At 32.5% G+C, this 22,782-nt stretch overlaps 2 protein-coding genes across 2 annotated transcripts in view; both read right to left on the reverse strand.

Annotated features, from left to right (window-relative positions):
- Positions 1 to 1,940, reverse strand: part of LOC109164965 (transcription factor TGA2-like) — a 2,925-nt gene extending 985 nt beyond the window's left edge. The window contains exons 1-8 of the mRNA XM_019313531.1: positions 1,590 to 1,940; positions 1,371 to 1,480; positions 1,117 to 1,196; positions 734 to 817; positions 559 to 618; positions 381 to 458; positions 216 to 294; positions 1 to 69 (exon numbers count right to left, since the gene is read on the reverse strand). The exon at positions 1 to 69 is cut by the window's left edge and continues 206 nt beyond it. Of these exons, the coding sequence (XP_019169076.1) occupies positions 1 to 69; positions 216 to 294; positions 381 to 458; positions 559 to 618; positions 734 to 817; positions 1,117 to 1,196; positions 1,371 to 1,480; positions 1,590 to 1,762 (733 nt within the window). The 5' untranslated portion in view covers positions 1,763 to 1,940. The remainder of the gene's footprint in view (positions 70 to 215; positions 295 to 380; positions 459 to 558; positions 619 to 733; positions 818 to 1,116; positions 1,197 to 1,370; positions 1,481 to 1,589) is intronic.
- Positions 1,941 to 16,448: 14,508 nt separating this feature from the next.
- Positions 16,449 to 17,242, reverse strand: LOC109164636 (E3 ubiquitin-protein ligase RHA1B-like). Its single transcript, XM_019313155.1, has one exon. The coding sequence runs from the start codon at positions 17,130 to 17,132 to the stop codon at positions 16,635 to 16,637; it is 498 nt and encodes a 165-aa protein (XP_019168700.1). The 5' UTR covers positions 17,133 to 17,242; the 3' UTR covers positions 16,449 to 16,634.
- Between the last annotated feature and the right edge of the window lie 5,540 nt (positions 17,243 to 22,782).

Here is a 22,782-nt window from a genome sequence, read left to right on the forward strand (position 1 = left end):
GGAGCTCGCATGTGATCCGATGTTCCTCCTCTATCCACCTTGCATACTCCACGTCGAAAGCCGCCCCTTCTAATTTAATTCCACCCATCACAAATTAATATATATATATATATATATATATATATATATATATATATATATATATATATATATATATATATATATTCTAATTATAATTAGTTCAGTAATTATAATTAATAATATTGAAATCATACCAGGGGTTATTTTGGTCAGGGAAAGAGGATGCCCATGCCCTACTCCAACTACATTGCCATTTTCAGTAATACGAGCTCCCTGAAATATAAATATAAATTAACAAAAATTAATTTGGTGCATAAATTAAACAATATAAAATAATATTGGGATAAAATATTACGTACGCGAGCTTGGGCTAGTGCCACTTGTTGTTCTAATTGTATGAGCTTCATCCTACTCGTCTCAAGCTGCTGAACATAAGCCTGCAATAAATTTATTTATTTTTTTTTTTCAAAAATAGACCATTTAAAGCCTTTTTATTTTCTAAAAAAAAGTAATATTCTGTGAATAAAATAGTTTTGCCTTCTTCCTAATCCTGCATTTCCTAGCTGCCTCCCTGTTCTGCGCCAGCCTCCTTAAAGTCTGCAAACAAAGACCAGAAATTGTGAACATTTCTATGTTGTAACGTTACAATATATTATTAGATATTAGATATCAAAATTAAAGTTTGTAAATTACTTATTAACAAAAAAACAACCTTAGCGTTTAGGGTTCCGCCGCGTCCTCCGCCGCTTGATGTCGAACTTCTGCGACTTTCACTTCCACTTCCACTTCCTTCAAGCTACCGAATTAAATTTTTTTTTTTTTTTTTTTAAAAAAAAAGAGTTAATACAATGACGAAATTTTTTAAAAAAATTATTTTTACGTTATTATGATATATGGGTGTGTAGTAATTCGTAAAAGTACGAGGACCTTAAGAGGGTTGGGAGGTTCAGAAGCTAAAGCCGAAGCAAGAAGGGCTTTGTTTTTAGGGTTGGATAGTTTCATTGACGGTGCGGATGATTTCTTTGAACCCAAAAATAATCAATTATTAATTAATTTGTTTTAAGAAGAAGAAAATGAAAGAGTTAACGGTACTACCGCAGTTGGTGATGGGTTGACGTGCATGGGCTCTGAGGGGAACATGTTCAGAGTATTTGGTAGCCTCATCCCATTATTCTCTGCAACGGTAGGAATTGAACCATAAAAATAACATTAGGGATATTTATATAAAAAATTTAAAATTAATAAAAACAATTTATCCAAGTTTGATCAAGCCACAAAACAGAATAAAAGAAAAAAAAAAAACTGAATATTCTTTAATTTTTTTTCTTGAAAATATGAAACATTATTACGTTGGTCATGGCTTGAGGAGGGATCTTGATCTTGAGGTTGTGCGTTGAGAAAATGAAGAAAAGCTTGATCCAACTCACCCACATCATAGGCTTCGGAGTTATCCTTGTTCCTGCGCCAAACATTCAGAAATACAAATTAAAATCAGCTACCAAAAGGACACAGATTAATATTTATAATGTCTGTAACTATCAGGTCCAGTCCTATCATTTTATACTAACCCTAGAGCCGGAAATGAAGAAGAAGAAGGTGCGGCCTGCACAGTTCCAAAACAAGTCTGATTATTCACCGCCGGATCTTGGAACGGCGGCTGAGAAACAGAAACCTGATTGCTTTTGCTATTAGAAGCAGCCATGAAAGGGACCTTAATATTAAATTTATTCTCTGAGCCCATCACCAACTTAACCCTAGACCTTAGTAACTGGAAATGTTGTTGTGAAGAAGAAAGGGGAGTCTGGGTTTGGGTTTTATAGGCGGTCGGGGTCGTCCAACGCCATAATCAATACGTACAGATGGGAAAGACGGTAGATCCAGTAAATTTGAAAGGGATAATTAAAGAGGGTTGGACTGAATTGAATGCTATGAATAGGATAGTCGTCGTCGAAGAAAAAATCATGGATGATTTTAAGGAAGAAGAAGACGACGGGGATATGATAAGTCTGTTTAATTTTAGGATATCCCAGACTTTAATACCAACTTAGCTACAAGAACTACTTTCTCTCTCTCTCTCTCTAACATTTTAAGGAAGAAGACAAAGGTTAGAGAGAGAGAGGATTACCGGGCTCCAAACCGCGGAGAAAACCGATATACTTTCAAGGTTGCTTGTCTGACCGGCGTTTAAATGACGGAAAAGCCCTTGTATTCTACAAGTTTTTACAATTCAAATTTTCATGCAGCATGGTGAGCTTACACGTATATTCAACAGCAAATTTAAATTATACAAAAACATTAATTAAAAAGTTTAAGTTAATTAAGTAAATACAAAATAACTAATGCAACATTATTTAATAATAAACATCACATAACATGCATTTAATTTAAGTTATAATATATATGAAAATATGCTAGCTTCCAATAATTTATGTAATTTTATCTTTACATACAAATCACATACGGAGTATCGTTTTTTTTTTCTCCCCCCATTTTTTTTTAATAGAATTTCTTTGTTCCGTCTCATTTAATAAAACTTGAAAACTATAAAATAATTTTCAAATTAAATATGTTATTATAAATTTATAAGGTTCAAGTTTAAAATTAACATATTATATACTCCGTAATTTTAAGTATTACCAAAAAAAAAAAAAAAGTTAAAATTCATTTTAATTTTGCCATTTTATATTGTATTTGAAAGATATTTCGTAGAACATTTTTAATTGAACTAACTTATCAACTTTCAACTTCAATTCAAGTTAACTATTAAAAATAACTAACTGTAAAAAATTAGATTTTGGTGGTGCAAATATGTTAGTTATTAGAATTTAAAATCGTTAAATTGTCATTGTAAAATAAGTTAATTCCACCCGAGGTCGCGTCCATTGTTTTTGGTAGAAATTTTAAATTTAGTCACATACTATCATTTTTGACATTTAACATCCTAGACTATTATATTATTTTTTAGACACTTTTAGTCATTATCATGATTTTTTTTATTTTTAGTAAGGGCATTTTTATTTTTTATTAATTTTCTTTTGTTATTTATCCGGTTTAATTGGTTTAGAACTTCAAGTAACCTCTGATTTTTAGTAACTATAGTTTTCAACCGGTTTTTAGTAAAGTCTTAAATCAATTAAACCGGTTTTTAGTAAAGTCCTAAACCAATTAAACCGGTTGAAATCGAAAAAATAAGAAAAGAAAAATATGAATAGATTAAATTGCCTTTACTAAAAAAAAAAAAAAAAAAAAAAAACTCATGAGAATGACTAAAAGTGTCCATAAAATAATAGTCTAGAATGTTAAATGACAAAAACAACTGATACTAAATTTAAAATTTTCACCAAAGACAAGGGACCTTGAATTGGTGGAATTAGCTCTTGTAAAATTTCTCTGGTCATAGAAGTATACAACATGAGTTGTTGTAATATAGGTTCAAGCAATATAATAGGACAAGATGATAGCAGCAACGATAACTCAACACAACAAGAGTTCGAAGATGACATATAATTGCGTGCTTACGTTAGTACAACAAAGGTACGTTGAGTAGCAGCAGAGCTTTTATAACAAGAAGGCTTTTGATATTAGTAAGACTCTGAAGTAGGAGTTTGTGAGCTTGTGAATGAGAGAAATATAGAAAGGGATATAATTGTTTGGTAGATAAGATTACTAGTGAAATTTCTTCTTAAAAAAGTGTGGAGCAAAGGAATTGCACCATTCTCAAATAGTCAAATCATTATAAAAGCTCTGTCTCTTTACTTTATAAAAGTGTGTATCCGCTAAGGAGATATGAAAGGATTGATGAGAATAGGTGAGGGCGTCGAGTAGGAAAAAGACAACAAGCTCACTATTATCATAAAGAAATTCGAGGATTTTAAAGTGTTGACCGGTACGGTAAGACCATTGTAGATATGGAGGCTAGGTTCAATTCATCAAGCTTCTTGGAGAAATAGTTGATCTCGAAAAGAGGTTGAACCAAAAGGAGATACATCTCAAAGGTCTTAAAAGGTTTGTCACCTTAAAGTTAAGTGATATATTACAATGACAAAAATATAGGGACTAAAATGACTAGTAAAGAATAATTAATGGACTAAAAATGTAATTTTTGACAATTTTTTTTAAATAACAAATATAAACATATAAAAATGTTTTTTTTTTTTTTAAAAAAGAAGATAGAAAAGTTCAAAAAAGTAATTGTTTAAACATATTTGTAAGCTGTAATGACTAATGAGACGTTGGCCCTGTTTGGTAAATGACGGTTAACTGATTGAGTTAATTAGAGGGTATAATTAGTTGATAACATTAGGTGATTGTAGAAAGGTGTTTAGTAAATTAGCTGTTAGCTGATAGTTGTTTGGTATAATTTTTTTTCTCAAAAAGCTAATTGAAAGAGTTGTTTTGAGTAGCTTTTTGAATTTTAGCATTTTGGAGTATAAAAAACTAATTAACTAAACACTTATATTGATTTTTAAACCAAGTCAAACAATTAATAGTGATTAAATAAGTCAAAATTAGCATAAGGCCGACTATTTTACCAAAGTTTTTGAAAAATAATACTCTTTTGTTTGATTTTATTAGAATGGATAAATATTTTATTAAATACATGTCAAAATACTTATATAAGAAAATACAAAACTTGAACATTTATCGCTTATATGATGCATCGCCCTAAAATTGAGAACAATGCATGACTCCCTCATAGTGCAAGATAACTCCTACATTTGAACACAACTCCTATCGTGATGGTAAACTCATGTTCACAAACAGTACAAACTATAACTTTCTCAATATTATACTATAGTCTCTTTTACCAAGACTATGTGGTCTAATGGTATTCGGGTTGGACTTTCATTTGGCAGGTTATGAGTTCGAGCCTCAATAAATGCGTTATTGGTTCTTAGTGTTTCAGTAGGTTAACGACCAATATATTTCTGAGAAACATAATTTGTACGTCTTGACCTTTCGCCATGAATATAATCCCTCAAAGATATATAGTAACAATATGAAATTCTAACTAACTATTGCTCGTGACCATGTAAATTACATTTGAAACAAATCATGGAATTGAAGTAGTAATTTTTTTTGGGCATACCCAGGGTTTCTCCCGTCGGACACAATGACTAATTCTCTCGCTGAATTGTAGACATCTCTTTTGGGTGGGATAGCTGGCCTGGAGATTTAAATTGAAGTAGTATATATCGTTGATTGATTACAATGTGATTGAGAGCTTGATTAATGTTGGGTAGTCAAACAACTCTAATCAATTTATAGAATTAAGCTAGTGCTAGATATGCTATGGAGTATAAGATGCTTTGGATCATAGGAGAGGGGTCTTCTTTATATATATACTAAAGTTTATCAGCGGTGTCATGATAACCCAAGGCAAGTGGTGCTAATGTGGTGAGCTCTAATTAATGGATGTGGGTGATTAATTAGGTAGTGTTAAAGACCACACAAATGCCCATGACAACCTAGTTCAATTCAAACTTGCTAGGTGCAGGTTTGCTTAACTTGCCCTACTCAATGTAAGTGGACTTGGTCATCAATTTTCCCGATCTAATTTTATAGGCCCGATCTATAATTTTATAATAAAACCGAAATTGTAATGCCCACTCTACATTTAGTTCGGGGATCCTTAATTAGCATAAGAAAATAAGTTTGAAAGTGACCAAGCTGCATCCTAACCTTGTCTAGGCTCCTTGTCCTCATATTGCAATTGTGGTCCATCATCATTGATCATCAGGCTAAATTTTGGAGCTCCTAGTGATGGGTTATGCATGGCTAAACCCGGCCTGGTCAAGAAGGGTAGTTACGTTGCAGCATATATTATTTTGGTTAACGTGGGAGTCTTTTTGACTTCCTCATCATCATCATGGAGTCAAGGGACATGCAAGTGTTGCCAATTTAGTGGTTGAATCTTTGGCAGAAAATGCTTCAATTTTTTCACCACCCAACACTATGGACGAGTTTAGTAAATGACGGTTAGTTGTTAGCTGATTGAGTTAATTAGAGGGTATAACTAGTTGATAACATTAACTGATTGAAGAAAAGTGTTTGGTAAATTAGCTGTTAGATGATAGTTGTTTGGTATAATTTCTTTTCTCAAAAAGCTTATTGAAAAAGCTGTTTTGAGCAACTTTTTGAATTTTAGCATTTTGCAGTTACAAAAAGCTAATTAACCAAACACTTATATTGATATTTTAACCAAGTCAAATAATTAATAATGATCAAATAAACTAAAATTGACTGATATGCTAACTATATATATATATATATATATATATATATATATATATATATATATATATATATATATATATATATAGAGGAGTGATCACATGTAGCCATGTTGTTAGGTGTGGTCATATGGTCAATTATAGACCATTAGATTAGATAGATCTAATGAATCATATTAATCAAGATTTTTTCAAGTATTTTCGCGCACATTCTACTACCCAGCGAACTCTAAGGGTAAACTTGTCATAAAACACCGGAATATGAAAAATCACATTGTTGTGTGTTTTATTACACTATTGGTGCATGTTGTCAACACTGTTGGTGTATTCTGGAACCCGACCGCTATAAATGGCCACTGTAATTACCATAACACGGAATACACCATTGGTGTGTTTCACTGTGGTGTGTTTTATTACACTATGGGTGTATGTTGTCAACACTGTTGGTGTATTCTGGAACCCGCCCGCTATAAATGGTCACTGTAATTACCATAACACCCCCACTTACTAAAACGCGCGAAAATTCTCAGAATTACCACTGCCTTTAGATTAAACTGATTCAACGACACAGATACGACCACACGACCACACCTAATGACATGACCACATATAAGCGTTTTTCTATATATATATATACACACGCACTGCTCATTATATTGCTCATTTCTCATTTTTCAGCTTTTGCTTCTCCTTTATCTCCTTTATTCCTTCACTGCTTTTAATTTCTTTTCCCAGTTTCCTCGGTTCCTTTTGCATTCGGTCACATCTGTTGCATTTTCTTATTCGCGCGCTTCACACTGCCGATACCATGTTCATCACTAAATTATACCATACACCAAGGTCCACCTTACATTGTAAATTTTGATTCATAATGACATTTGAATTATCTGTTAATATGTTAACTACATACATATAATATATTAGTTGTAGGCACATAATATGTAGTTAACATATTATGTGCGTGTAATTGCAGATACATAATTTTTGGACCATGTTCTATAATGCAGGGCCGTATTTTAAATTTTGGTGGCCCTGTTCTGGTAAATAAATGTGGCCCTACCAAAATCACAATTTTTAAAATCAATACATGCAAGTTTCGAACCTTTGACCTCCAAGTTAAAATACAATAAATATACATTTTTACCATCTCTTCATAGAACCTTTTAAGTTTAATTGAAAACTCTTAATTTTTATTTCTAAACTAGCTAGGTAAAAATTAAATATTGGACCTATAAAATTTGGGGCCCCTCTAAAATTGGGGGCCCTGTGCGGTAGCCCAGCTTGCACAGCCTAAAATCCGGCCCTGCTATAATGCAATGTACACTTATCTATGATATAACAAGTTTGGGAAGAACAATTGCATTTTCATCACGGCAAACTATACAATGGACCAGAGTCTACTTTGCATTGTGGACTCTGGTCCAAAAATAACATGATTATGTACATACAGTTGACACATTTTGTACCTAGAGTTAATCATTTCTATATCTATAAAGAAATTGAAGGCACATCACATGGAAATTACAGACACATAACATGATAATTACAGATACATAAATCGCTAATTGCAGGTACAGAATATGTTAACTGCAGATACATAACGTGTTAGCAAACATCTTATGTGTCTGCAGTTAACATATTTTGTATTTGCAATTAATAATTTATGTGTTTATAGTTATCATGTTATATGTCTGTAATTATCATGTTATGTGCCTTCAATTTGTTTACAGGTACAGAAATTATTAATTATAGGTATAAAATGTATTAACCGCAAACACATCATTTTTAAAGCAAAGTTCACAATATAATATCAAGTATCAACCCTAGTCCATGGTATAAGAATTGGTTAATCAGTGCGTTCTTCAAAATATTGGAACGAATAACGGGCAAAGCATCTGATCTGTTAAGGAAAATGGACCAACCAATGTATTAGCGCAAACTAATTTAACCAATTGGTCCAAACAATATAATTGACACAATCACTTAATTATGGGCCGAATTTAACTGCCCATACAATAATGTGGCCCAATTGCATATGTCTACATTTAACGCCCAAAAATAAAAGCCACAATAATATAGGCATATATCATATATTGTATGAAAAATTGTTTATAAAAATATTATAAATATAGATGTTCTTTTCTACCCCGCATAATCATTTAGACTACCTAACTGAGAGGTAAAACGCTAACAATGATGATGACACTTTTGTTAACATTCTAAATGATTGGTCATAGGAACAAACATTGTAAAGAATTACGAGTATTTCACAAAAAAGTTGAAAAGTGAAATAATATGGAACATAGGGTGTGTTAAGTAATTAGAGAAATTTTACATTTTTTTTGAGAAATGAAAATTTCAAGTATAAAAAATAAATAATATTTTTACTTTTGTATTTTTCGAATTTGAAAAACATAGAATAAAAAATAAAAATTTAGAGAAACGAAAAACTGAATAATTGGAATAACACATTCAACTCTACTCACAAAGGGAGAATTGTTAAAAGAATTAAAGTGGCCCACATTTGAGAAAGCAACCAATATGCCGATCACATGACCAACTTTAGCTTGGTTGAGTGATCAAATAGTTGGCTCTCTTTGGTAAATGGTTGTTAGCTGATAGCTGTTAGTTGATTGGGTTAATTAGAAGGTATAACTAGTTGATAACATTAGCTGATTGTAGAAATGTGTTTGGTAAATTAGTTGTTAGTTGATAATTGTCTGGTGTAATTTCTTTTTTAAAAAAGCTAATTAAAAAAGTTGTTTTGAGTAGCTTTTTGAATTTTAGCATTTTGGAGTACAAAAAGCTAATTAACCGCACACTTATATTGATTTTTAAATCAAGTCAAACAATTAATAGTTGTCAAACAAGTCAAAATTGACCTATAGGCTAACATTTTACCAAACAGAGTCAATATGAGTGTTTGGTAAATAGCTTTTTAGCTTAGCTTTCAATAAGTTGAAAATGAAAAAACTATTCTGAGTAGCTTATTATGATATCAACTTACCCATAATAGTTACGTTGTTGGTTATTATGGTGTTTATATTTATTTTAATATACATTTTTAATATAATCAGAACCGTCCAGAACTCGACATCTAAATTGACTATTTCTCTAAAGCACACACACGCATTTTTAATCCATCTAATTAATCTCATCCATAGATCTATTTTTTGTTTAATGGATAAGATTGATTCTTATAGACTCATGAGAAGGTTGGTTCTTATATAATCACAATCATATATATATATATATATATATATATATATATATATATATATATATATATATATATATATATATATAATTGTGTTAACTGATATATTGAATTATTATTAAATATTAACTACGAAGTATTTTCTTTATAATTATAGCAATATTAATAATAAAACAAAAAACAATAATTCAAAAAATTATTAATAATAACACAAAGAGAACAATAAATTATAAAAGTATTTTAAGAGTTTAGTAAATGATAAAATATACGTATTTCTTTATACGTCATTTTAAGCTAATACATTCAGTTGTTGAAACAAGTTAACATAATAAGCTATCAACTAATTGTCAAACATCCCTAAGAATTTGTTTGTCTTTGATGCTTCTAATGCTAAGATCCGTAGGGTGAAATTCAATATTTCAATTTTTTGCTACAAAATTACCAAACCGATGGCTAATTATAATTTTGATTTTTTGAAATCAATAATCCCATTAAACAATTGCACAATATTTAGTGTTCTTAATCATTTATTAATTTTAAATTAAACTAAACATGAATTTGATGCTACTTCACTATTTCTTTTGAATAATGCTTTAGACAAATTAATTTTAATTATATATTTTAAGTAGGGGTGGCTAATATATTTAAATATGTTGTGTAGGTAAAGAGACATCGCCGAAAGTTCCTAACATATAATTAAGAAGCTTCGTTATGCGTCGATATAGCATAGTTGTACGGATATATATATTCTTTTTGGCCTATCATAACATACATTAATTAATTTCTCACAAACGCAATAAAAAATTATTTATCCTGCTTTTTTAATTAAAAACTAATAATAATTTGGTTAGTATGTTCCTGATACTATCTTTAATTCTATGTTAGCAGTGTGCCAGTGTTGTAAAAATCAGTCTCGGCAGCCGTCCTTAGGACAAGGCGATTTCAACCCTAGGCGGCTTTTAGTCAGCTGACGGACTAACTGGCCGACTAGACGCCGACTCGATCGGGTAGAGAGTCTAACTCGGTCGAGTTGAGTGCCTAACTCGACCGAGTCGGGCGCCTAACTCAGGCAAGTGATTTTATTGTCTAATCGGCTACTTCTCTTCTATATTTCTCCAGTTTTGCATGTACTTTACTAACCATCTAACATATGCAGTTGACTAGTTTAGAGATTATAGCATACAGTCTAACAACTCCTACCGCTGAGTGAGAAAAGTAGTGAAGACGATATACTCGAATTACTCAACCGCCTAGGTGGCGCTCTAGACAGGCGGCGGCTAACTAGTGCCTAGCGCCTTCTGCAACATTGATTGTTAGACAACAAATTTTGTTTTAGATTTAGACAACCCTCGACATATAATTATAAAATTAGGAGAAGAAGAGTAAGAAAATTAAGAGTTTGAGTTCTCGAAATCGTAATTTGAATACAATTAATCTTTGTTAATGTTGGGTGGAGAGGCCTGTCTCGAATGGCAATTTCAACATCTTAACTACGACTTAAAATGAAAGAAAAGAAATATAATTGTACATTCACTACTAACTATATTGATGGGGTGTGAACCGCGTGGGCTCGGGGCTCAAGAAGAAAAGAGATCAAACCCATAAGAAGAAGAGAATCCCAAGAAGAAAATGGTGCAAGTCCAAAAATAGATATGGACCAAATCGAAGGTCGGCACGGGTAGAAGATTGGTCTAAACTAGCCATTAACCCATTTATCTCCCTATTTACTACCCAACTAAAAGCCATTAATCTCCATTTATTACTCATAAGAAACCCCTTAATACTCTTCCGTTACCAAGACAAAGTGCGACCCCCACTACACATTATCATTCTTAATGACTCATTTACTTGGCTATTATTCCACCATCATTAACCTATTTATCATTCCATTGAATCACCCAACGACTAGCTCTCATTCTTCAAGCTATAAAAAGGAAGTAGCACAAGGATGGAGGGGGGCATCCATTCATCCACACATGGGAGGACTCTCCCAAATACTATTCTCCCACCTATTATTCTTTCATCCCCAAGAAGTCTCCATCACTCTCCCAAAGAGAATGCACTCTCCCACAACCACTCTCCACTCATCTAAGCAAGGAGACCACATGAAGAAGACTCCATATGAGAAGACTCCACCACCATTCCATCAAGAAGCATACTCCATCTCTCGGTATCAAAGATAACTTTATTCTTACACAGTATTACATGTACAAAATAGCGATACACCATGTACCAATAGCTACGAGAATAGAAAAACATATTCATCAAAATTATTTGCTCCTTTATATTTTAGTAGCTTTACTTTGAAAGGTGTATCCACAAACTAAAGTTGTGTTGGATCTCCTTGGGCCCGAAAACCCAAAAACCAACATATATAACTTTTGATATAATAATAAATTAACCACTTTGATCTAAACTTAAAAGGAATAAATTATGGATGTGAACATGATTTGTATTATTGTGAAATCAATAATATAAAATTGTCTTATTTGAGAATATTATAATATAAATTCTCCATTTCTTTTTATAAGTAAAGGCACTGCCTTTTTTTATTTAGTAAATATTTAAACTTTGGTGAACAGATAACCTTAAATGAACTCCAAGGGTTCTATACTAATTTTTTAAAGATATATTTAAGAGGCTTGGTGAACAGATAACCGTAACTCAAACCAAGAGTTAAGTGTCCATTTATTATCATCTAAGCATGTAACAGTTAGTGGATAACACTGCATTTTTATTTTTATTTTGTTCCCCTTTTTTTGGCACATCTAACTTCCTGACTGAACAGATATATATGTATTGGTGTTTTTTGTTGATCGAAATAATTAATATCTAACGTTACATTTATTAATATCATATGTTACATACATTAATATCATACAACCAACTATCTTTAAGTCATGTGTGATGTTACCCCAAATAACAAGCTCAGTATCCTTTAACCTCCTACACTAATCTGAGTCTCTATTCTCTTATGGACTTAGACTTTGAAATGGCTCTTGGATTGATTAGCCATATCCTTAAGCTCATTAGACCAAGTTCTAAATGCCTTAATAAAACCACAACCCAATGGATCCAAAATGGTTATAATTACATTATTATATTTGGACAAGAGATAATTAACTCCAATAAATATAATATTGTTTTTGGTACGCTTGAAAAACATTATAATGCTTATGTGTTATATTTAACAATTTTAAGAAGAGTTGTAAACTGAACACCGTAAATTAAGTCTAATAATACATGTATTCAAGATTAATTAAATTGATAATTTAACTAAACTTGATTTTACTTTAAATTATTTAAAAAAGATCATGATCAATTAAAAAGTGACCATAATTTCGTAATTAAATAGCTAGGGGTGTGAAGGGAGGGGGTTTAAAATTAATTACATTTTTTGTTTATAATTCGATAGACTATTGCTTTTTTTCCTTATAACTTTTAACATGAATAATAAAAATGGCTAATCACGAATATTTAACAATAAAAGTGTAACTTTTTAATTTAAAAAACAAAAAAGAAAAAAAGTTATGCTCTTATTGAGAGTATCAAACCAAAATTATTTGTTACGATCAAATAGCTTTGCTTCTAATAGACATGTGTGCAAATTAAAGCTCAAACTAAGAATTAAGTGTCTATTTAGACCATTGTTAGTGACTTAGTGGATAATATTATAGTTAATTTTCATCTTTGTAGTACATTCTTACCCCACCCTAAGGGCTCCACACTTGACCCGACAAAACATGTGGGAGAATAATTATGACTTTGTAGTACATTCTAACTTTATGACTAAACAGATAATTATGTCATGGCGTTTGTTGTTGACCTAACTTAATTAATTAATACTTACACCCATAATTATCTTTAAATCTTGTGTGATGCTACTACCACAACTAATTCAATATACTTTGAACTCCCAAGCTAACTCCAACATTTATTCCCATATGGACTTAGACTTTGAGAGCTCTTGTATTGATTAGCCACCACCATTAAACTCAATAGACCATTATGCATTTATGCCCTAATCAATTTTTAGGCGAAATAACAAAATTTAGGGAGAATATCCCTTATTTTTTATTCGACAAAGACTACAAATTTAAAGATGTATATTACTCTGTATATAATTTTAAAGAGTTCTACTAAATGGACTCTCAAATCTTAAAGTATCTCTAATAGTTGTAGATTTTGAAGAGTCTTTGCAGGTGTGACTAGGAAAGAGAACATTAGAGAGATAAAATGGATAGAAGAAAAAAAAAATCACGTGGAGTGCATGTGCTTGGCTGGGCGCCTTCAGTTCGCTTCACACGACTTCTGGAACAGCAATTTCATTTTGGTGGAGCCCACTGCAGAGCTAAAAACCAGATCTCTCTGCAACTTCTTTCTTCTTTCTCCTCCATATAAGTATTGCTTCCTCAAAAAACCTCTCAAAAACTATTGATGAAGATGCTCTTATATCTTAAATTTTACTCACTTCCTAATATGGCGATTACTGATATACTAATTTTTTCATGTAAATCCCAATACAAGTGTCTACATCAAAATTTTGTATGTAAGAATAGAAAAGTGAAATTCACATAATGTTTTTCAATTTTAAATTGTGGAGATCAGAATAAAATTAACTAATCACGAATATTTAGAGAATAAAAAAGTAATTTTTGTGAAATGAGAAAAGTTGGAAAGTAGGGGACTGAAATCACAAACATCAAGGGCATTACAAATGGCAGAAATCAGAAATGATGAAATAATTGGAGGAGACTGTTAGGGAGTCTGAGTGACAGGTGCCCTATATAGATAGGCATATGCAGAGGAACTATCCTTCAACAGGAATTCTGGGAATAGCAATCTAGGTAGCTGGGCTACCTAAGATCAGACATCTTCAAATCATACTTTAGTAGCTTTGTGTGGCCTATGATATGGTGACTGATGTGAATGATGACACAAACAAAAGCTGCCACAAACTCACTCCTATAATTCCTCAAAATATCCAAACACATTTGAACAAATTAAATTGGGAGGAATTGAAGGGGGCACCCATTCCCTACTAGCTCCATCCATGGCCATGGTCATGGGGTAGTAATCTCATCTCCTCTAGTCTTCGATATCAGACAACATTTGAAACATCGGACTCCATCCTAATATCTTACATTATATATGGACCTTTCAAAATATAAAAGGTTGTGTTGTACATGTCCAAATGATCTATCATTGCGCACTATTTATGGTATATATATAACTATAAGACTTGGGAGGTGGTATAGAGTAGGAGTGTCAAGGTAGGTCAAAGTCCGCAAGTCAACTCTAAACTGCTTAGCAGTCATGCATGTTTGAGCCTGGAATTTTTGGCACGCAATAATGCGGGCTTCGCGGACATGACTGACGTTCTACCTTGTTATGACACACACATATATAACATTAAAATTTTAAAAATGTAAATTTTAAAAATTTTTAAACCCGAAAAAAAGTTATATTATTTAGGTTAAATTATTTGAATATAAAATAATAATTTTTATTATTTTTGAAGTTAGGAATGTGGACTAGCCCGCGAGGGCGCGAGGCTTGCAAGCCCGCATAAGACGAGTTAGGGTTGCATAATTTTAGCCCGCGGACTTCGCATGTCAGCCCACAAAGGCCCGCAAAAATAGTATGCGGTGGGGCGGCTCGGCCCGCATTGACACCCGTAGTATAGAGGTTTATATATATATATATATATATATATATATATATATATATATATATATATATATATATATATATATATATTTAAAAATCACTCATCAATTATGTGGTTTCAGTTATATTAGTTTATATTTTTCAACTTTTACGGAATAAGTACACTTTTACATTTATATTAAAAAAAATAAAAAGTGATGTTTTTTCATTTATCAAAAAATGATGAAACCATACTTTTCATTTCTCATAGCTTTGGTATGATTAGAATATGTTTTTGTTCAAAATTATATATGGGTGTACATTTTTTTATTGAAGGTTTACAGTTTCATTGTTCGATAAACTAATATTGCAAATTTTTTTTGTAAAGTTAAAGCGTATTTTAGAATACTTAAAATTGAATAACTCTCTTGAATATATGACCTTTTTCATGAATTTGATACTATATTAAATAATATGATTTATTTGATTAGAATATGTTTTTGTTCAAAATTATATATGGGTGTACATTTTTTTAATTGAAGGTTTACAGTTTCATTGTTCGATAAACAAATATTGCAAATTTTTTTGTAAAGTTAAAGCGTATTTGGAATACTTAAAATTGAATAACTCTCTTGAATATATGACCTTTTTCATGAATTTGATACTATATTAAATAATATGATTTATTTCAATTAAAAATCTAAACTATACAGTTAATTATATATTTATTATTTATATATATTATGGTCATATAAATTAAAAACACATTTTTCTCTTTCAAAGAAGTATAACTTATCATAAAGTATTGTAATTATTGTTTGATTTTCACATATATATATATTCGGGTTTGTTTTGATTATTATTAAAGTAATAAAGTTGTAATTTTATTTAGCAAACATTTTCGTATAAATACAATGCTTGGAGACTTTAATTTTTTTTTTATTTTTATTTTTTTTATATTTTACACTTAGTTAGGTTAGAGATATGTACCAAGTACTGGTCCTCCCATATATAAAGAGTTATTTCCGTAATTCCTATAGTGTAGGGTGTATAGTCCTCCCATCTAAAGAGTTGTTTCCGTAATTTCTATAGGGTAGGGTGTAGGGACTTAGAGCTGGTCGGAGGATTTCACCTTTTATACCAAAGGTTAGTGATAACTACAATTGGGTCTTCAAAACTTGTTTGTTAGATTGAACACTTAATATGAGAAATTTTCTGCGAAAAAGACCAATATCACATTAAAGTGTACTTTTATTTAATATATGTAACATAACAAATTTGTTTAAATAACATTTTTTGGATCAAATTTAATTTAAGCATGGAAAACCTTTAGAAAAAAATTATGGATTTCATTAAGAGGCTCACAAAATTGACAACTACAACTATACATATTGCAAGTCTTTCTTCTCTCATCTCGGCCCCCTTTTTTTTTTGGTCCCTTTTCTTTTAAGGGGTAAATGGGTAATATATACATTTTACGGAGAGTAAAAGCCGAAAGATAAACATGGCGGCGGCTACAAACCGGCTGAAATCGGCGAGTACTCGCCGTAGAAATCGGAAATCCCGGAAGCCAACCAGAGGCGTTCATTGAAGCTCTCCTGCATATCCTCCGGTATAAACGGCGTCCGGCAGAGCGGGCAGGTCTTCTGGTCGTGGTCCATCCAACGGTCGAGGCAGCTCCGGTGGAATATGTGGCGGCAATTCGTGAGTCGTCGGATCTCGTCGTCCCTGTCGAACTCGTACAAGCAGACGGCGCAGCTCTCCGGCGGGTCCGCCAGCTCCGAGAATTTCACCACCGGCAGGAGCTCCCGGATCAGGGTAGCCGACACGGAGTGGAGCTCCGACCCGGTTTCCACCCGGTTGTGGAACGCCATTTCCGGCTCCAGGAAATCCCCGAGACCCACGACGCTGAAAATGAAGCAAATACATGTTCTGATGAAACCCAAGACGGTGAAGACGTGAACCAGCATCTTGGGGAGAAAAAGATCCGTGTAACCCACCGGAAAACCCATATCGTCGGCCGGCCTGAAGCTGCTCCTAATTACGGCGTCGTTTCTGAGCCGCGAGAGTGAAAATTTTACACGAGTGAGAGTTAGTTGGATGTCTGAGTAGAAAGCGGAGGATAGTGGGAAGGAGGCGAGCGGTTTTATAGGCGGTTCGGGAGAGGAAAAGACCAAAAAGGACATGGGGAAAGGTAGTAATGACAATGAAGGGACGTGACGGTGTGTCAGCATCCTTCATCTGGGCCATTGTGGAGTTGTTTGTCGTACGATATCGGACTTGTCGTTGAGGAACACGTCACGAGGTTCAACAGTAATCCCTCATTACATCAGGTTAATTTTTTTTTTTATTTTTTTTTTGTGACGATCACCAGAGTTTAATTTTAGTGACGAATTATTCACTATTCATAAATTTTAAGACAGTTACATTACATTCTTAATATTTAAATCAGAAAAAGACTCGTGTCATATCATCTGTTGAGAAAAATATGTTATTATTGTTATTAATGGGTATATGTAAGAGGATGGATCAATCATCAAGAAATGGGACCGAAAGGGAAGTGTGAGTTTGGAAAATTGCTAATAAATGTCCGATAGCATCAAGTGGGGGCTAGTGGTTTCATCACTCATCCCTTTCAAAAAAGCCTACATGCTAAGGTGATATTACTAGAAATCAAAGCAAGTGATATTAAAGAAAACTATATAGATATATGAATGAAAGAAATATTATTATTATAGATGCATGTGTGTGTGTTTGTGTGGTGTGTAAAGAGAGGAATAGAAGGGGGGGGGGGGGGGGGGGGGGGGGGGGGTTAGGCAGGGGCTATTGCATGCCATATAGCCTATAGGTATAGTGATGGTTGGTATGTATAAGTGTATGACCCACTATATATTGTGTCATTGTTGCATCTTAATATAGTGCCACTAATTGCTCTTTGATTGCCCACTTTAATTTTCATGAAAATTATATTCTAATGTTGTGTATTGCATAACATGGTGCCAAAAACAAAATTTGTATATTTGCATATATAAACTTATGCTACACTTATATTTACAATGATTACAATCTTATAATACTTAAATTTATTGTTGTATCATAATTACACATCATAAAAGAAATAATTTATATGCTTAGCACAATATTCAATATTGATTCACACAATTTATGTATACTAGTGTAACTAATAAGAAAAGTTTTGTGGGGTGGTGGTGTAGTTGGTTAGTGTTGATTCGCCTGGTCTCAGTACTTTAATAAAAATAATAAAAAAAAGTTTTCATTATAAGAACACATCAATTAAGGTGGTTAGACAATTAGATTTATTTGTTATTACAAGATTTCAAGTGAACTCCTGGTGGGAACTATTTATTAAGTTTCTTGAATATAATTGAGTCGGTCAGTTATGAACAACCTAAGGTGATTTATTTCCTTGTGGTTCTTTGCTGTTAGGTTCACAAGCAGACTTTATCCAGTGCACATCGACCACAAGGGAGGCATTTGTTTTCTCCTTTGTATTAAAGAACAAAACCTATATATAAATGGTTTTAATTTTTTTTTTCACGTACAAAATATATAATGCAAAACAAATAGTATGAGTGTGTTGTAGTATCATTTTATATAGTTGTTTCTACATACCATTTGTTATTCTCCTTTGTATTAAAACCAAAACTATACCTATAGATGGTTTTAAGAATAATTTTCATTTTCACAAAAATAGTACAAAAGCAAATAGTATTTGCAAGCAAAAAGAGGAAACAAGATCCAATTTTAGATTTAGAAATGTTAATGAAGTAAGAAACAAGTTTGATGTGTGTGTTGTTTCACTTTAAATCTTTACTTAATAACATCATAATTATGATTAATATGATGATCTTGTTTGATTTACAATTGAAAGAAAGGAAAAAAGAAATTGGAAAGAGCAAGAAGCAATGAAAGTTAAAAAGAGATATGGAAAAGGGCATGTGAAAAGGCAATAATAAGGAGAGAATAAAGCAAAGGTGCATGTGGGCGAAGGGTGGGACTAAGATGAGTCCTTGCCAACCAGCCAAACAGCATGGGATGGCTTAAGGGATCGGATGGGTGTGCCATTTTTGATCTCTTCAACACCGCCCTTCAATCTTGCTCCTCCATCCACAAATTTCTTCATCAGTTTTTTCTATATTTTTCACTTTCAAGCCTGCTTTTCGGGTGACGTATAGATTTGAACACATGACCTTTAGTCTGGCTCTGATACCAAATTGAAGCATGTGCTCCATCTCAACTAAAAGCCTAATCTGACAGTTAAATTGCATATTAATGGTTATATGCTCAACAAACTGTTGATCTACTCAGATGAATAGATCGGATCAGTCTTCACTTTTTACATGGAGTGTACTAGAATATAATGCGCAACACGCCTGTCAAATCACTTGGCTCCAAAACCAATTTGAAACACTAACGAGCAACTGTATCACTCTTGAAATTGGAGGCCAATTCTCACATGAAAGGAGTGTCTGGTGAGGCCAAGACATAGAGGACCACATGGTGGCTAGCTATGACAATAGATTGAATAATTTTAATTTTATTTTGTTTGATATATACATTCTTGAAAATTATATATCTTATATTAATTTAAGTAATAAATAGAGTGAGTAAATGTCCAAATTATTATTGAATGTGTATGTTGACTAAAACCAAGTGTGTATAGTAGTACGTATAGGGATGGACCCCTATTGCAGCAGAGATTGGGTTGGCCTTTGCTTTCTCACCCAGAGCCAGAGCCAGAGAGGTCACTCCTCTCATCACCACCACACCCTCCACTCATCTTTAATTTGATTTTTCTCTTGTCTTCCTTTCATTGTACTCATTCCATCCCCCATCTACCTATATATGCCAACTAGCTTGTTTTTATTACAACCTTAGCTTCCAACATTAATCTCATGCTGCTAAACCTGGGGTGTGGTTGAATGGAAGTGACTATCCATCCTTAACCAAATTAAAGGTCAAGGGTTCGATTCTTGACTTTGGGTATAGAGCAGCCTTAAATTTCTAGGTCAACTTCAGCGAGGAGATTAGTCATTGTATTCGACGATGAAAACCCTGGGTACACTCAAAAAAAAAAAAAAAAAAAACCTCATGCTACTTACTTAACCGTAATCGATCAGATGCCAACAGGGAAGTTCCTTGATCCCAACGGTTTATTGTCTTACTTACTAGGAACGAACTAAGTTACTCTCACTTGAACTATATAGGTTGTTGGTGAAACCGTGAAAGTGATAGATTCAATTTCTCTTCACCTCTAGCTAGAGGGATGTACTAAAGATAATATTTTTTTTTCTTAAAACAATTAACTGAAAAATTTAATTATGTGGGAATAAACTCGGAGTTAGGATTCTTTTTTTGATGACATTGTCTATTTGTCTTTCTGGTCAAGTAGTTTTGGTAGCTTGCATGATTGTATGTAATTATATGTACTGGCCTTAGGTATGATTTGAAGTAGAATTGAATTAGGTTGTTGACTATTGAATTACAATTATATATAAACCTCTTTAATTTGGGGAAATCTAGGAAATGTGAGACCACTTTGATTATTTATTACTCTGTATATGTGTAAGGACTATCATTTCCTTTGATTCGTCCTAGCTCACCCCCCCCCCCCCCCCCACCACCCCCCACCCCCTCCCAACCCACATAAAAAAATGTCTCCTTTTAAAAAAAAAAAAATTAAAGTAAATATTTTGATTGTTATGATGAAAAAGATTTTAGAGGAACATTAACTGTGCATAAACTTTTTGTGATTTTCTTACAAGTAAAATCCTAGCTTATTTTTCATTTTTTTTGTCTCTCCCTATATACGTGTGTTGTATGTATATATCAATCTGACGTACAATAAAATTGGAAGAAAAATAGTCCATTTCATTTATCAAGAAAAAGCCAACACCTCATGTGATTGGGTTGTCATTTGGTCCCTTAATTGAATAAGAAGTTTTACCCAAAAAAAAAAAAAAAATTATGGATAGAAAATTAGCTTATAATTCCAAAAATTCTATAAATTAAACTATAAATCCTATGAGTTTCGAGAGTTTGTAATTGTAATATTAATGCACTCAGCATTTTGAACCCACAAAAAAAAAAAATTGATTCATTTTACTCAAAAGTACATTCAATACAAAAGCTACGGTAAATTTTGATCAGAATCACTCTATTTTCACTCTATTTACTGGGACTATGTCCCCCTGACTGTTTGGCTTCTCTCATTAATTAATATATGCCATTGCCCTTTGGCTTTCAAAAAAAAAAAACATTCAATACAATAAATTATAACACTCCTAAATAAATTGGTTTAAACTCATGACAAAAAATATAATCTTAAGACTTTTATCAATTGAAGAAGACTTTGAGATGTATGTGTAGTCTGGAATATAATGTTCCAAATCGACATGGAGTAATAATTAAATATATAGGTTCAAACTTATGACTAAGGGGTTGATCAGAGTTTAAGATTTTTGACAATTGAAGAAGACTTTGAGATGCATGTGTACTATGGAATATAATCTATCAGATCGACATGGGAGCAGATGAACGATCCGGACTACTGCAGAGATAACGAGTAATTTGTCTCTTACTTTACTTAGCTCTCTCTAGATGGTGTATGAGGTATGTAATGTGAGCAGTGAGAGGACTAATGACCTTATATAACCCCATCATTGTGGTTGTATGTCTTTAGGTCTCCTAAACCCTAACTAGACTCCTAATCATAATGGTAGTCTAGCTATTAGGTTATTAGTGTTGCACCACATATCAAATACTGAATATTATGATAACTTATCCTAATGTTATAATAATAATAATAACCGATAAACGTTACAATATATCTTATCTTAAGATTTTTGTCAATCGAAGAAGATTTTGAGATATATGTGTACTCTGATTTGAAATACAATGTATCCGACATCAAAGCAATAATTAAATAAATAAGTTCAAACTCATGACTATGAGTTCGATATGATCTTAAGATTTTTTGTCAATTGAAGAAGACTTTGAGATGTATGTGTACACACCAGAATATATATAATGTATGAGACATGGAGCAGTAATTAAAAGAATCAAATCAGAATAAACAAGTAAAATGTTGTCTTTGATTCTCTCAGAAGTTGTGAGGTTTTGATCACATTAAGACCACATTAGCAGAGAAGCCAGCTAAATCCACCTTGATTCCATTCCCAGCAGCTTCATAATATAAGTTGATGAATCTCAATGCCAAACCTCTCCACTCTAACTTAATTTACATGATTAACAATGGAATAAACTGGATTTTGTACGCGTTTAGTTCCAAAATGTTTACCTTAATTTATACAAAACTAACAGGAATTGCCTGCCACATGGTATGCCCAAACATAATATTACGTACGGACACCCCCAACAAACAGCCAATAAGGGTTGGTTCGATCCAACGTACGTTGGCATGTCAGATGTTGTCAATTGGTAATTATATTAATGATGAGGAGGATTAACAGTAATTAATGACTAAACAGCACCTTGTGTTCTAAAGCAAAAAGAAAAAATAAAAAGAGATTTTTTTTTTCTTTAATCACGCCTAATTAGTAATTAGACATGTGAAAGGCACTTTGATCATTTTGCCCATATATGTTGTTAGTACTTTCATTCCTTTGATTTTATTCTCTC

The sequence above is a fragment of the Ipomoea nil genome, unplaced genomic scaffold (genome assembly GCF_001879475.1).
Source record: "Ipomoea nil cultivar Tokyo-kokei standard unplaced genomic scaffold, Asagao_1.1 scaffold3069, whole genome shotgun sequence".
In the NCBI taxonomy this organism is placed as follows: Eukaryota; Viridiplantae; Streptophyta; class Magnoliopsida; order Solanales; family Convolvulaceae; genus Ipomoea; species Ipomoea nil.